This window comes from Hydra vulgaris, chromosome 03 (genome assembly GCF_038396675.1).
Source record: "Hydra vulgaris chromosome 03, alternate assembly HydraT2T_AEP".
In the NCBI taxonomy this organism is placed as follows: domain Eukaryota; kingdom Metazoa; phylum Cnidaria; class Hydrozoa; order Anthoathecata; family Hydridae; genus Hydra; species Hydra vulgaris.
The window spans coordinates 47936055-47950923 of record NC_088922.1 but is presented as its reverse complement, the minus strand read 5'-3'; the positions used below and the strand labels follow the sequence as shown (position 1 = coordinate 47950923).

General features: G+C 32.0%; 2 protein-coding genes across 3 annotated transcripts; both read left to right on the top strand.

Moving 5' to 3' along the window:
* The first annotated feature begins 627 nt into the window (after window positions 1-627).
* LOC100214495 (nicotinamide/nicotinic acid mononucleotide adenylyltransferase 1) lies at window positions 628-7122 on the top strand. 2 transcript variants are annotated; one of them, XM_065793479.1, is made up of 9 exons: window positions 628-798; window positions 2460-2545; window positions 3306-3373; window positions 3840-3937; window positions 5002-5075; window positions 5277-5378; window positions 5712-5770; window positions 5854-5948; window positions 6688-7122. In XM_065793479.1, exons 1-8 carry the CDS (start codon window positions 720-722, stop codon window positions 5939-5941), a joined length of 654 nt encoding a protein of 217 aa, XP_065649551.1. In that variant the 5' UTR covers window positions 628-719; the 3' UTR covers window positions 5942-5948; window positions 6688-7122. The 2 variants fall into 2 exon arrangements, with proteins under 2 accessions (XP_065649551.1, XP_065649550.1); XM_065793478.1 differs by lacking the exon at window positions 6688-7122 and having other exon boundaries at window positions 5854-6052.
* Window positions 7123-8308: 1186 nt separating this feature from the next.
* LOC136078217 (uncharacterized) lies at window positions 8309-14363 on the top strand. Its single transcript, XM_065793476.1, has 2 exons — window positions 8309-8934; window positions 9652-14363. The coding sequence occupies exon 2, from the start codon at window positions 10055-10057 to the stop codon at window positions 14306-14308; it is 4254 nt and encodes a 1417-aa protein (XP_065649548.1). The 5' UTR covers window positions 8309-8934; window positions 9652-10054; the 3' UTR covers window positions 14309-14363.
* Window positions 14364-14869: the final 506 nt, after the last annotated feature.

Below are 14869 nucleotides of genomic sequence, written 5' to 3'. Positions count from 1 at the left end.
ATAATATATATATATATATAATATATATATATATAATATATATATAATATATATATATATATATTATATATATATAATATATATATATAATATATATATATATATAATATATATATATAGTATATATACAGGCACACACATATATATGCTGTAGTGGTGTAATGGTAGAGTGCTTGCCTCATAAGCGAGAAGTTCCTAGTTCAATCTCCACCACCACCATATCCCTAGTAGTACCCTGCTCGACTTGTTTCTTTGCACAGTGGCCTTGTATATCAAGGTTTGTGTTTCTGAATTATAAAGTTGAGAGAGGGTTGTAACCACAACTAGCCTCTTTGAGTGTAGTGGCTTTCTCGGCCTTGGGGAAGTGAATTATCATTAAAAAAAAATATGTATATATAAATATATACATATATACATACATATGTATATATATATATGTATGTATATACATACGCATATTATATATGTATACATATATGTTATATTAGTATGTATATATATATATATACTATATATATACTCAAATATTAAGTCAATGTAAGTACTCTTGCCTCACCCTACCCCTATTTCAGTGTAGGAGTATAACCATATAAATCTCAGTATTACATTTTGTCATAAGCACTCAAGTAAAAATGATAATAATAATACATATTTTGCTTTAAACTTTAAAAAAATTTTTTACTAATAGAAAAGTTTGAAAATAATTATTTATTGGTACAATGGCTGCTAATCAAGCAGTATTATTGCTTAGCTGTGGAAGTTTTAATCCAATTACAAACATGCATCTTCGAATATTTGGTAAGTGTATTGCTTATAAAAAATATATATATATTTTACACTATTGATAAAAAACTCATAATGGTAAAGAAGCTACTTAGTAAAAGTCTTTAAAAATACAAGTTGTTGACAATTATTCTTAATTAAGCTATTATTTTTAATATTTTTTTTCAAGATTATTTTAATCAAGTTTATTTTTAAAAAGGTTTGATATTTTTTTTTTGTATGCTAAAGTCTTTGTCTTGGTGTTCTTTTTTTTGTTTTACATAATATAATATATTAACATGGTCTTCATGTTTTTTCTGATATAAATGTCTTTGTGTTGATCTTTTTAAAGGTGAATGTCCTAAGCTTAAGATCTGTTATGAAATTGAATTCATGGCTTGTATAATACAAAAAAAATGACCTTTAAATTAATAAAAAAGAACATTTTTCATTAGAATTGCATGCTTCTCTAAGAGAAAGAATATAAATATATATTAAAATTGTTATTAGTAGTCTATTAAAATCTTTATATTAGAATTCTTTGGTTAATGATAAGCAAAATATTGAACTCCAATCAAAAATATATTTAGTTGTTAAAATGCATAATATGTTCTTATACTTTGTTTACTGAGTCTCAGTTCTTATGACAATGGGAATCCATTTTTTGCTTTTTCAACCAAACAAAAGTTCTGAAATACTATATGTGATGCAAAAAACTTGGTTCTTTAAATAAACTGTTTGAGGATAAGAATCTCTAAAAACTGCAAATTGAGAGCAAAGTCTGGCTTTGTTATTCCACTGGTAAACCTGTTTCCGAAAGTAACACAGACTCATCTGACCACATCAGAGACATCAACAGGCAAAAATAAGCATAACCTAACAAGTATTGTGAAGCAGCTTGTTACAAGCTTAAATTTGTTGTCCCATGGATCATCTTTTACTTATAGTTTCAGCACAAACCAATCAATTGGTTTAGGGTGATCAAGCACTAAAATTAAGTAAAAAAAATATAGTATAGTTGCCAACTCTATTTTTTAAAGTTAATTATTTAAAGATATAACTATTTAAAGAGAGTCTCAAAAATGATCCCTCCTCAGTGTACCTTTAAGCCACATATAGCTAAGAAAATGGAATGTTTGCATTCTTAAAGAAAACACTTATGCAACACATGATATAATTAAAACCCTGACATTATTAAATTGATCATTTTACAATCAATAAAATCTTCACAACATTCTTCAAAAAAAGAAAACTACTGTCACATTGTATACCCCATGAGTTAACCAATTAAAATCAAAAGAATAGAGTTTAGGCATGTAAGGAAAATTTAACACTATTCAGAAACAACCCATGGAGACTTAGTGTCATAGAATGCAGGGTTGGATGCAGTATTTCTTAATGTTTGAGAAGCTCCAAACATTTATATGTTTATACTTATGTCAAATAAGGATACATTGTAAATCATTGCAGTAATTGGAGCCTAAGAATAAAAAAGCCCTAAAATCATGGGCAATTTTTTTAAATATTTAATGAAATAAAATTAAAAAGTTTTTTTATTTTTATTTTTATAAGGGGTTCTACAAACTTTTCTAACCACCTAGTTTAAAATATTTAAAACACATACATACTATATGTATGCTCTAAAAATCAGCTTCTCTGTGCACGTGTTTTTTTTTTGACAATTTTTTTTTTTATAGAGTTAGCTCGAGATACCCTTAAAAGCTATGGTAAAACTGTTATTGGAGGAATTATTTCACCAACTCACGATATGTATAAAAAAAAGGTTAAATATTTATTTATTGATTAGAATTAAGTAAAAAAATTGGATTGTTCTACCCCAAAACATTTGTTCCTACAACATTATTTTCTAATGTGGTAGGAATAAATTTTTTACTATGAATATTGTAGTAAAATAAATCCTACCTCGATATTCACAGTAGTTGTGAATGTTGTAATAGGATTTGATAACTATATCTTAATTTAACCTATACCTTTTGCTCTGTAGGGAATTATACTAACCACACAGGTACACTTTACCGCCTTAGTTAAATGGCTATCATATCCATTATTTTAAATTTTCTTGTAATTTCATAATGATGGAATAGTTTCTGATAAATAACTAGCAAATATCACAGTTTCTAATAATATTTTTAAAGAAGATCCTGCAAATTTATCAAAAAAAAAGTTCTTAATAGAATTTGCAGGATCTCCTCATTTTTTCAATAAAAAATTAGACCACATTTAGATTATGCAGTCACAGTTTAAAAATTCTTACTAATAGCAGGATATTGTGCATCCTGTAGCTTTCCTCTACATCATATTTTTAAATTGCATTTAAATTTTTCAAATAATTCCATTCAGTTTTTTTAAAATGTTTGAAACAATTTATACAACACCAGTTTAAGACTCACTAATTCAAAGGTAATAAAGTTTTAAATTGAATATGATTCTTTACGTCTGTTTTTTATGTTTCTATTTTTTCTGTTTATAAATACTTTTTATGAATAGAACCATTTTCAGTAATAAAGTTTTGTGCATTTCAGGGACTTATTGCTTCGAAGCATCGAGTGCAGATGTGTCAATTGGCAACAAATACTTCTAACTGGATAAGGTTTTATCTTTAACATAATTTTATTTAGTTTAACTATTTAGAATTTTTTTTTTTTTTTTTTACATCTTCACTTCCAACAAGGTTGCAAGCAACCACTATAAGAGTTGCAAGTTACTGGAAGAGAAAAGATGGAGTTTGTAGAGCAAGATAATGATTGACAGACGACTTAAAAGATTGCAAGTTATATGAATCAGGAAAGCAAGATGAAGGAAGCGAATTCCAAAGAACTGATGTTCGAGGAAAAAAACTAGATGAATTGGAGCACTTAGGAACAGTCACAGAAAAAGGATAAGACTCAATTGAATGAGGAGTAACACGAGAATGAATTTTAGTAGATCTCACAAGAGATGCTAGCTCTTATAACGATTGAAAAAAATTGAGTTTTATCTGAATTAAATTGTTTAAAAGGTTTTATTTAAATCAATGTATCTGTTACAGTTTTACATCTGTATTGTATAATTTTTAGAGTGAGCAGCTGGGAAAGTGAGCAAGATTCATGGCAGCGAACTGTGAAAGTATTAAGGCATATTCAACAAGATGCTAATAAAGTTTATGCTGTACCTGGTAAGTAATTTTGTTTAACTAAACTAAAGTTATGCATTATAAAGTCAAAAATGAACAGCAGAAAATACTGGAAAGCAGCTGTGGAGTATGTAGGAGAGAAGTTTTTGCAAACTCTATTACTTTTACAGTATATGAGTAATGATTTCAAAAGAGATGTAGTGATTTCAAAAGAGATGAAGTGATTTCAAAATAGATGTAGTAAATTCAAAAGAGATGTAGTGATTTCAAAGAGATGTGGTGGTTTCAGAAGAGATGTAGTGGTTTCAAAAGAGATGTAGTGGTTTCAAAAGAGAGGTAGTGGTTTCAAAAGAGAGGTAGTGGTTTCAAAAGAGAGGAAGTGGTTTCAAAAGAGATGCAGTGGTTTCAAAAGAGATGCAGTGATATAAAATTGCTTTTAATGTTGTTTGTTTTGAATGTAAAAAACGTACTTTGTTGAATACAGAGACATCAAAAAACAGATTGAAATTAGTAACATTGGAAAAAAAGAGTGTATTGGTAAGTTTTTGTTTTCACAGAAATACAATTGGTTCAGTCAGCAGATCATAAGAAGTTGTGCCAGAATAGTTTGTGCTTGTAGCAACTTCAGAAAATTATATCTGATTCTAACAGCAAGAGATGCATAATTAAAGATTAAATAAAATTAAATTTGGAGAAAACAGATGAAATAAAAAAGTTAAGGAAGATGCTCAAGAGTTAAGAATATAAAAAGTGTTTAAGTCAAGTAAGCACAGAAACAATGATGTCAAAACAATGAGTGTTGATTCTAGTCATAACACTGCACAATGAAGAAGGAAATCTTTGATGTAAAGCCCCTAATTCTATTGTAGATATGAGTAGAAAAGAGTTAATAAACCTTGGATGAACCTACCATCTCCTTAGAAAAATTCAGTCCTGATCTGTAAAACAGATTAATGCCAGGAAGGTTGTTGGGTGTTGTTAAAAACTGTTTCAATCCTTTGGTTAGATCATATTTAAATAAGAAAATGGCATAATGGAAACTGTTTGAATTGCACACCAAAAAAGTTTACAATTAGCTTTATTTTTATTTTATTTTACTTTTTTAGTTCATGTTAAGTTTCTATGTGGAGCTGATCTTATGGAGTCATTTTCTGTGCCAGATCTTTGGAAAACTGAAGATGTATTCAATTATTGATTTTGTTTAATCATGTTCTTCTTACTCTCTAATAATTCTAATACAATATAGTAGAATAATGCTACCTATTAAAGTTCCTTTTTTTTTTTTTGCCAGCCTTAAACTTTTGCTAATTCTCTTTTTCTCCTTTTTTTCTTTCTTGACCATTTTTTATTATTATTTAAATTATCTTGGGGAAAATTTTAGATTGAGGAAATTGTTGGTAAACATGGTTTAGTTGTTATAACTAGGGCTGGCTCAAATCCAGAGAAGTTTATTGAAAGTTCGAATATTCTTTCCAAGTTTAAGGTTCGACTTTTAGTTTACTGAAGTTTTTATAATAAATGTTTGATTTATTAAAAAGCTATTATTTCACTGTTTTCAATTCTACCAAGCTTTGAGGGCCACTTTATTGAAGGCAACGATTTTTTTTTTTTTTAATCATCAATTCTACAATCCTCTCAGCTTTATAGCTAAAAAATACAAACCTTGACATACATGATTGCTGGTCCAAGAAACAATTTGACCGCAGTATTACCAGGCACAATAAGGATTACTGTACTTTTTACTATTACTATTTACTTAGCTGATAACATTTTGTTGTGTGTGTGCTCGTGTTATCATGATTTTTTTTGTATTTAGAATAATATTGATATTGTGGAGGAATGGATTTTGAATGAAATAAGTGCTACTAAGATCCGGTTTGTTTTTCAGCTTGTTAGCCACTTATTTTTTGTTTGTTTTAAGTTAGTCTAAAATTATTTTTCACTGAGTTTTTCTTTAGAACTGCGTTGAGTCGTGGTGAAAGCATCAGATATTTGGTCCCAGACACGGTCATTGATTATATCGAAAAAAATAAACTTTATTGTTAGATGAATGGTAAATTTTATTATCAGTAGTTAGCAAATGTAAAATTTGATATATTGTCTTTTTTTTTTTTGTAGTTAGGAATTTTTTAATTGTAATAAAGTTTTACTTATTGACATAGCTTTTCATTTTATTAAAATTTACCAATTTACTGCAGTGTTTGACTAATTTAGGCATAACAAAAGTTAAAGAAAAAACAATTTAACATTTAAAAAAATCTTCCCATTCTTATCTTGACATTAAATACACAATCGGCTTGGTTTATAAATACAGTTTAAAAAGATTTTCTAAATGTATGTACTAGTGTTACAATAGTTAGTATTGGCTTTCAATTTAGGAGAGGCGGGTATTTATAGAATTGTGTGAAATAAAACTGTGACGTACTTCTAAACCGAACCTGATGAAATCCTTTAAAATATACCGCTAATATATTTTTAAGTTATTATTATTATTTTTTTGTAATAAAAAGTTTATTTTATGTTTCTTTTAAATATTAAATACGAAGTTTAAGTTATAAAATTTAATCAGTGTTATCAAAACAATGAATAATTAAATAAACTTGTTTTTATTAATAAACTTGTTTTTATTAATATACTCATTGTTTTAATGAATAAACTCATTGTTTTAATGAATAAACTCATTGTTTTAATGAATAAACTCATTGTTTTTATTAATAAACTCATTGTTTTTATGAATAAACTCATTGTTTTTATGAATAAACTCATTGTTTTTATTAATAAACTCATTGTAGATGTGTATGCATCAATCTAATCTACAAATGAAACAACTAATCTACAAATGAAAGACTTACTTCCATCCTTGATTGAGAAACAGATGGTGCCAGGTCTCTCTAACTTGTCTTAATTCTGTAAGATCTACTTGGCTCTTCCTTTTACATCTGCTAACGCTGAGAGAGGTTTCAGTAGACTAAAGATTATCAAAAATTATCAGCAATCAACAATGACAGACGAACGTCTTTCTGGATCGGCATAAGTTTCAATTAAAAGTAAACTTGCCGAGAGTATTGACTTTGAATTTCCAATAAGTCGTTTTGCGTCAATGAAATATTGCAGAAAAAATTTTGTATAAAATAGTAGGAAAGTAAATTTCTTCCTTCGTGGTTGCTTTCATTAATATGTAATGTAAATACATTTTTAAATAACCAAAGCATTACAACAATATTAAATTTTTCTTTTTTTATTAAAGGTAATTGTGAATAAAATAACTTAGTAAACTCAAATTTTAAGTTGTTTAATTTCTTAGATTATAATAAGTCACTTGAAAGCATCGATAAAGTATGTTAATCATAAATGTGATTATTGGAAAAAAATTGTACCTGTCCTCTACTCATTTTCTTTGCCCCTCTCCCTCCCACCTCTTTCCACGTCTATGTGGTATTTTACGTTTACCATGTACGTTTACTACTATCTATGTGGTATTGTACGTTTACCAAGTTTCTTCCTATCTTTTCAAGTTTTTAAAAAATTTTATTACAGCCAGTTAACGATTGTTAAAGCCTTTTTTCAGTTTTATAACTAAACATTAGAAAAATAGTAAACGTTAAAACCTAAAAAAAAAATACTAAGTCTGTTGGTTTACCATCCCGTGGTGCATTTCGTTAAATAAGTTAGACATGTTTTTATTTTTCTAGTTTATGAACTGAAAACCAAGTAGCAAAATTTTCTAAGAAGAACGTTAGCTCGAACATTACGACAAAAATCATTAATTGATAAATGTTCTAAGAATTTACATGGCGAGGCTGAAGATACATGTTTGACAACTTGTATCTTCAGCCTCGCCATGTAAACTCCCTAAACTCTAATTCGTCTAAATCTTTGTTTAATACCGTATTCACACGGCACACAAACCAATACTAGTTTTTTGGGTTATTCTGAGGTCGTTTTTCAAAACGCCTCAGAATAACCCAAAAAGTTTGATTTTTTTTTATCAAAAAGGTAAAAAAAATCAAATTTGATATTTTTACAAAATAAGTTAAGTTAAGATGCCTAGAAACGTTATTGAATAAATATTTTTTAAGAGTTATAAAAAAATTCATAAAAATGATTACTTTCAAAAAACGATTTTCAAACTTTTTCTTGTATTTTTTTAATTGGCTTTTTCTCAAAATACGTAAACCCGTTATCTTAAGGGGTTTTGAAAAACGGCTGCAGTATTCCAAACATAAATATGGAGGACGTTGCAGTGTTTCTTAAACGTTTCTTAAAGAACCTTTGCGCTTTTAGCCTCGCTTGAAATATCATTGACCATTAGCAAGTTTCATACGGGAAGGCGTGGGTACTAATAATTGAGCTGTAGGGACAAAAATTTTTATTGCGTTTGTTTACATTTATATAGTGCAGTCGGTTGATGCTTTTTTACGTAACAATATTTCACTGCCGGACACCAACAAATCCTTTTGCACAACCTAAGTTTATATATTCCTGTATGTAAAACAATCGAGACACAAACCGTTAAGCGAATAAAATTGGTTAAATTGGTCTTTAAAGATAAGAAAGATTTGTGTCTTGTTGACGCCATTATATTACGTCACGGTCGTAGTAATAACCAAATTCGGACGAATAACGGACGAATAAATAAAAACATGGCACGTTGTTAATGATTGAACTTTGCAATGACATCGCAAACGGTGGACACTTTTTATTAACAACTATAAATAATTTTTTAAAGAGTGAAAAAAGAAAAAGAAAAATCAATAAATCAGGAGATATTTTGCTTTAGTTTTTCAAAAATATAATCAATTATAAAGAAAAAACGAAATATCTAAAAAGAAGAAAAAAGAACGAACTATTTGAAAGGATATAAAATAAACTACAAAAGTAACGAAAATAATAATAAACAAAAAAAAGTTTAAAAATGAATGAAAAAGGAAAGAAAACATTCGAAAATTTGGGAAAACTCGGCATAACAAGATTTTATATTGTTTTTACTTTTTTCATATTTCGTTAGTTATTCATTTCATATTATGATTTATTTTAAGGTAGTTTTATTTAGCTATGCAATGATGTTTTCCGTTATGTAATGATATTTTCTTTTCTTTAGTTTTTAGTATATGTAGTGCATATAGCTTTACTTATTATTTGTTGCTAATCATTGAAACCATTTGCTAGTTATTTACTCCATCTTGTTAGTTTTATAAAGTGTTTCTTTTTTTCTTTCTATGTTTTATGAATTATTTATTGTTACTAGTTTGCTTGATTACATTATTATGCTTTGTACTTTTTTAGCGGTAGCTTTGTTTGTAATGTTTATCCCTTTTTTTGGTTTTTGTTTTTCACAGTGTTTTTCTGTTTTTGTTTTTTTTGTTTATTGTGTTATTGTGTTATTGTACAATATATTATGGTTTTCATATTTTAACAATTATGATTAACATATTTACTAAATCTATATAATTTTTTTAGTAGTAGTCGTTTTTATGTCATCGTTAATTGTTACGTTTTGTCAATTTTTTACTGTTTGTAACTGTAGCTATGTATGTATAAATGATTATTGTATAAAACGTAATATTGATTTATTTTATTTATTGTAATTACTGTATTACTATTATTATTATTATTACTATTAATAATATAATTATTAATATTACCAAGATTATTTGTATATATGTAAATTATTTTTTTAAGGTATTTACTTGTATGCTCTGTATGTTGTATTACTCTGTATGCTTATTTCGTGATGCGCTTTTCATTTCTTTCAGTTTTAATAACAATCATGTCTACCAGTAAAAGAAGAAAAATAGAGCTTGTTGATGTCACACAATTTCCTGAGGTACTTGTTCCTGTGCGTGATATCAATTGGGAATTGTGCATTTTGTGTCAGCGTGTTTCACCGGAACCTCTTATAATTCCCAAAGAGGCAGGTTATAAAACTCTTGTTGTGAAAACTTGATCGAGTTCGATAATCATGAAGCTTTGCCACCAACTATTCGCTTGGATAAAATAAGTGATGGAAAGGAGTTATTGCACGCATTAATTGTTAATAAGGCAAAGTACCACAAGCTTTGCCGAAACAAGTACGACTCTCAGAAACTGCAGAGAATCATTGAGAGAAACCAAAATGTGCAAGATGATTCTGAAAACGCCCAGAGCTCTGCTAGGTGCATGCGATCCTCATGTAAAGCAGTTGACATAAAAAGTTGTTGTTTGTTTTGTGATGGTGAATCTGTGACAGGCAACCCCTTAGTACAGGCAAGCACAAAAGAAATTGGCCCAAAAGTGTATGCTCTAGCCATTGAAATGCAGGACACAAATCTGCTTAACAAAATAGCAAACCAAGATTTCATAGCACTCGAAGTCAAATATCATAAAGACTGTTACAGGGGATTTCTCAACAGAGCCCGCAGTCATGAGCGCTCCTTTAGCAATGATGAACACAATCTCTATCGATTGACTTATGGCTCTGTCATTGCGGAATTGGTTAGTTACATGGAAGAGAGTTTTATATATGGTACATCATCCCCTGTTTTTAAGCTGTCTGACATCAATAAACTTTGTGCAGATCGTATGTCGAGTCTCGGAGTTCAGTCTGAGTCTATCAACCGAACTAGACTGAAGGACGATTTAATTTCCTTAGTTCCTGGTTTGAGGGAAGACAAGTGTGGTAAAGAAGTCATCTTAAGCTTTGAGCCAGATGTGGGTAATGCCATACGTGATGCTTGCAACTTCAACGATATGTCGGACGGTATTTGCATTGCTCAGGCAGCTGGTATTCTCCGTAGAGATATGTTTAGAGAGTTTCCCAAATTCAGCGGCTCGCTTATAGGCGACTTTGGATCTCGTGATTGTGTGCCACCTTCCCTTCTAAATTTTGTTAATACTCTTTTAGGAGGCTACAATATCGACAATGGTTCACCTGCTTCCGCACCCGAGCAGGAAGCTGCTTATTCCATTGCACAGTTAATTCGATTTAATAGTGTAAAGCGTAGCAGAGCCAACAGACCTCAACAAATACGTCATCAAGCAAACCAAGAAACTCCATTGGCCGTGTACCTTGGTTTGATGATCCATAACTGCACTCGGAAAAGATCAGTTGTCGACAAATTGAATTCTCTAGGTTTAAGTATTTCATATGACCGAGTTCAAGAAATTGAATCAAGTTTGACTAATGAAAAGTGCAAATTTTATGAGCAAATAGGTCATGTGATACCAAGTTGCCTGTCTAAAGGTGTTTTTACAACAGCTGCGATAGACAATATTGATCACAATCCATCTTCAACTACATCTAACGATTCATTCCACGGCTCTAGCGTCACAATTATTCAGCATCCGGATACTCCCCATTCAAATTCAAAATCCACTTCAGATGGACTCCTTTGGTCTAGGAAAATCAATAGCAAATTGCCGGATACACACACCACTCTCCCTGCAACAAATAATGTTGTTTCCGAACCACTAATGACCACCGTGAATGCATCACCTATTGCTAGTGATCCAATAACCATTGAGCCGTTGACACCTTGGCTAAATTCTGTGCAGGAGTCTGTGTATAACACATCAACAAATAAAACTTCATTCGCTGCTTTCCATGCGGAAAGAAATATGCATCCAGCAACCTTTCCATGTCATAACATACTATTGCCATCGCTAACAGATCACATTCAGTCTCCAGCAACAGTACGCCATTTGATGGATGTAATAATAAAAATAACGAGTGCTGTCAATAACAAACAAGGTGCTGTTATAACTGGTGATCAGCCCGTGTACGCAGTTGCAAAGTATATACAATGGAAGTTTCCGGATGTTTATGGAGAGGATAAAATAGTCATTATGATGGGTGGACTCCATATTGAAATGGCCATTCAAAACATGATTGGAAAGTGGTTGAAGGGCAGTGGTTGGACTGAAATGTTCATAAAAGCAGAGGTTGCTAGCATTGGAAGGAGTGAGTCGCTGCTTAAATCGTCGCACATAAAGAGAACAAGATATGCGCACGAAGTGAGCCTGGCATCTCTTTTCATTCTTCGTGATGAGGCGTATAAGCTAGATTGTAAGGACTTTGTTGAGTCATTGGAAGAGTGGATTTCCAGGAAAAGCAACGAATCTAATCAGTTTCTTTATTGGCAAACCGTTATGGAGTTGGAGAGCCTGCTACTGAGTTTTGTGCGCAGTATTCGCGAATCAAACTTCGAGGAGTACGTGCGAATGCTAAAGCAGATTGCTCCGTGGTTCTTCGCACTTGATCTAACTAATTACTCTCGCTGGTTGCCGGTTTTCATCAAAACCTTGGAAGAGCTACCTGTCCGACACCCTTATGTGTTTGAGGAATTCAAAAAGGGCCACTTCACAAGTAGGAAAACTAACGCGGACTTCTCTGCCATGTCTGATAACCAGCTTCATGAACAGAACAACAAATTGATCAAGAGTGACGGAGGAGCAATCAATGTACTTCATAACGAAACTGCTCTTCTTAAGTGGATGGTGGCTGGTCCAGAAATTTCTCGAATGATTAATGAGTTTGAGAATGAAGTTCGCAGTTCCACTTCTTTGGGTTATCAACACCGTCGCCATCATGAAGACAGAAATAGTTTTCAGACTCGTTATCTTCATCACGTGTCTGAAGTGGTGAAATCTATGCGCGATGATGGGAATCCTTTTGCGGAGCAGTTACTGCAGACAGCAGACAACCATAAGATTATAATGTACAATTCAGCCGAAAAAACTGTTCAAGAAGCCAAGATCACAGGGCAACAGCAATACAACGAGTACGTAGCTGACCGTCTTGTGTCCAGACAAAAGTCGATTCATGAGCCTTTGAAAAGAAACAAATTTGAATTGTTCCACAGTTTGAAAATTCCAGGTTCCAAACATAAAACTAAAATCGCTGATCTTAAACATGACTCCAACTACTTTTGTAAAATGTATGTAGCAAGTCAAAATCGTGTTAGTGATATAGAGGATTTCTTTTCACACGAAAACAACCGATATCCGCCGTCAATTTCTGAATTCAGAAGGAAGCGTAAGGCCACCAGCAAATCAGATGTCCTCATTTGTTTGGAACAGTATGGTAGCGAGAAACAACAAGACTTCAACCTTGACTATAAGGTTTCTGCTCTGATTGTTGATGGTGCAGCACTCGTACACATGCTTCACCCGAGATCGTCAAAGACATTCTCTGACTACTGCGAAAATGTGATTGGACCATTCGTGGACAGACTTCTGAGATCCGTGCAGCGCCTTGACATTGTTTTTGATCGGTATGTCCCAAAAAGCTTGAAGTCCGAAACACGGGAAGATCGTGGATCAGGGCAACGCATAAACGTCACAATGGGTACACTTATTCCAAAAAAGTTTGACAAGTTCCTATCTGTGGACTTCCATAAGACGCAACTGTTCGGCCTTATTTCCAGATTCGTTTTAACGCAATCCGTAGTTGGAAAAGTTATTGTTTGTACCATTGAAGAAACTGCATGTGCCAGTCAACAAGATTTAGATGTATCGTCCATATCTCCTTGTAGTGCTGAAGAGGCAGATGGCCGTCTTTTACTCCATGCTAATCATGCACTGAAAAATGGCAACTTAACTATAACTATACGCACTGTGGACTCCGATGTGGTCGTTATAGCTCTCTCTGTGTTTAGCCAGATGATTGGAGTGAAAGAGTTGTGGATTGATTTTGGAGTTGGAAAAGGAAGACGAATGATAGGAGTTCACCATCTACATCAACACATTCCAGATGGTGTATCGTCAAATTTACTATTCTTCCATGCCTTCACCGGATGTGACACAGTATCAACATTCTGTGGGATTGGAAAACGAACGGCATGGAAAGCGTGGATGAACTACCGAGTAGTTGATGCTGCATTTCACAATCTTTCCACGTCAGACTTAAAAAATGATGTCTTAACTGATACGGCAATGAAGGCCATTGAGCGATTTGTAGTATTGATGTACGATCGATCATCAACCGCTACTGGCGTAAACGAATGCCGCCGTATACTCTACACCATAAAGAATAGAGCAATTGAAAACATTCCGCCGACTGCAGACGCTCTTCTGCAGCACACAAAGAGAGCAGCACTGCAGGCACACTTATGGAAACAATGCTTGTCTGCTGTTACTCCAGGATATTTACCCACTGAATGGGGATGGAAAGATACTGCTGATGAGTGCTATACACCACTTTGGTGCACTCTGCCGGAGATTTCTCGACATTGCCAGGAACTGATTCGTTGTTCGTGCAAAACTGAGTGTAAAAACTGTTCATGTAAACGACATGGTTTACCATGCACTAAGCTGTGTGCATGTAACGGCTATTGTTACAAAGAAACAAATGGTGATTCATATGAAGAACTAGAAGTTGAAGAAGACCCGGAATTCGACCATGTTCTCCAGATCTCCTTCCATGACGAATTGTAATCCAAAAGTGTATTGTAATTATGTAAATACGTAAATGTATGTAAATATGTAAATATGAGTTTCTTGTTACATCATCGAACAAGACGGCGTTTATTTTAAGTGGATGTCACTACTAGTTCTAAAGTTATGACCATTTAAAAACTTTCAAGATGGCCGATGGCAGCCATCTTGAAATTTCAAAACATTGATTTCAGTCAGTTTTATGTAACTTTTCTCTTAGAACAAATCGATGTTTATTTGAAGTGGATATCACTACTAGTTCTACAGTTATGACCATTTAAATACATTCAAAATGGCCGCCATTGGCCATTTTGAATAATTCATCTGTAAAACAATTCCAGATGCATAACAAGTTTGTGTCTCGCTATTTTTTTGTTGCTCATACCGTCCACTATCACTATGCAAAGTTACACGCTGGTGTCCAGAAGTGAAATGTTTTTATGATAGCCAGCTGCACTAATAGCAGTTTAAAGTGAAGCAAAATACAGTTATCAAGTTAATAACTAATTTACTATTACTGTTATAAATGGAATTAAATATTAATGCAGTTAACATTTCAAC

Coding starts and splice junctions, on each gene's coding strand:
- LOC100214495 (XM_065793479.1), top strand. CDS start 720: ATGGCTGCTAATCAAGCAGTATTATTGCTTAGCTGTGGAAGTTTTAAT. Junction 2,546..3,305: donor ACGATATGTATAAAAAAAAG/GTTAAATATTTA, acceptor TGTGCATTTCAG/GGACTTATTGCTTCGAAGCA. Junction 5,771..5,853: donor ATAAGTGCTACTAAGATCCG/GTTTGTTTTTCA, acceptor GTTTTTCTTTAG/AACTGCGTTGAGTCGTGGTG.
- LOC136078217 (XM_065793476.1), top strand. CDS start 10,055: ATGCGATCCTCATGTAAAGCAGTTGACATAAAAAGTTGTTGTTTGTTT.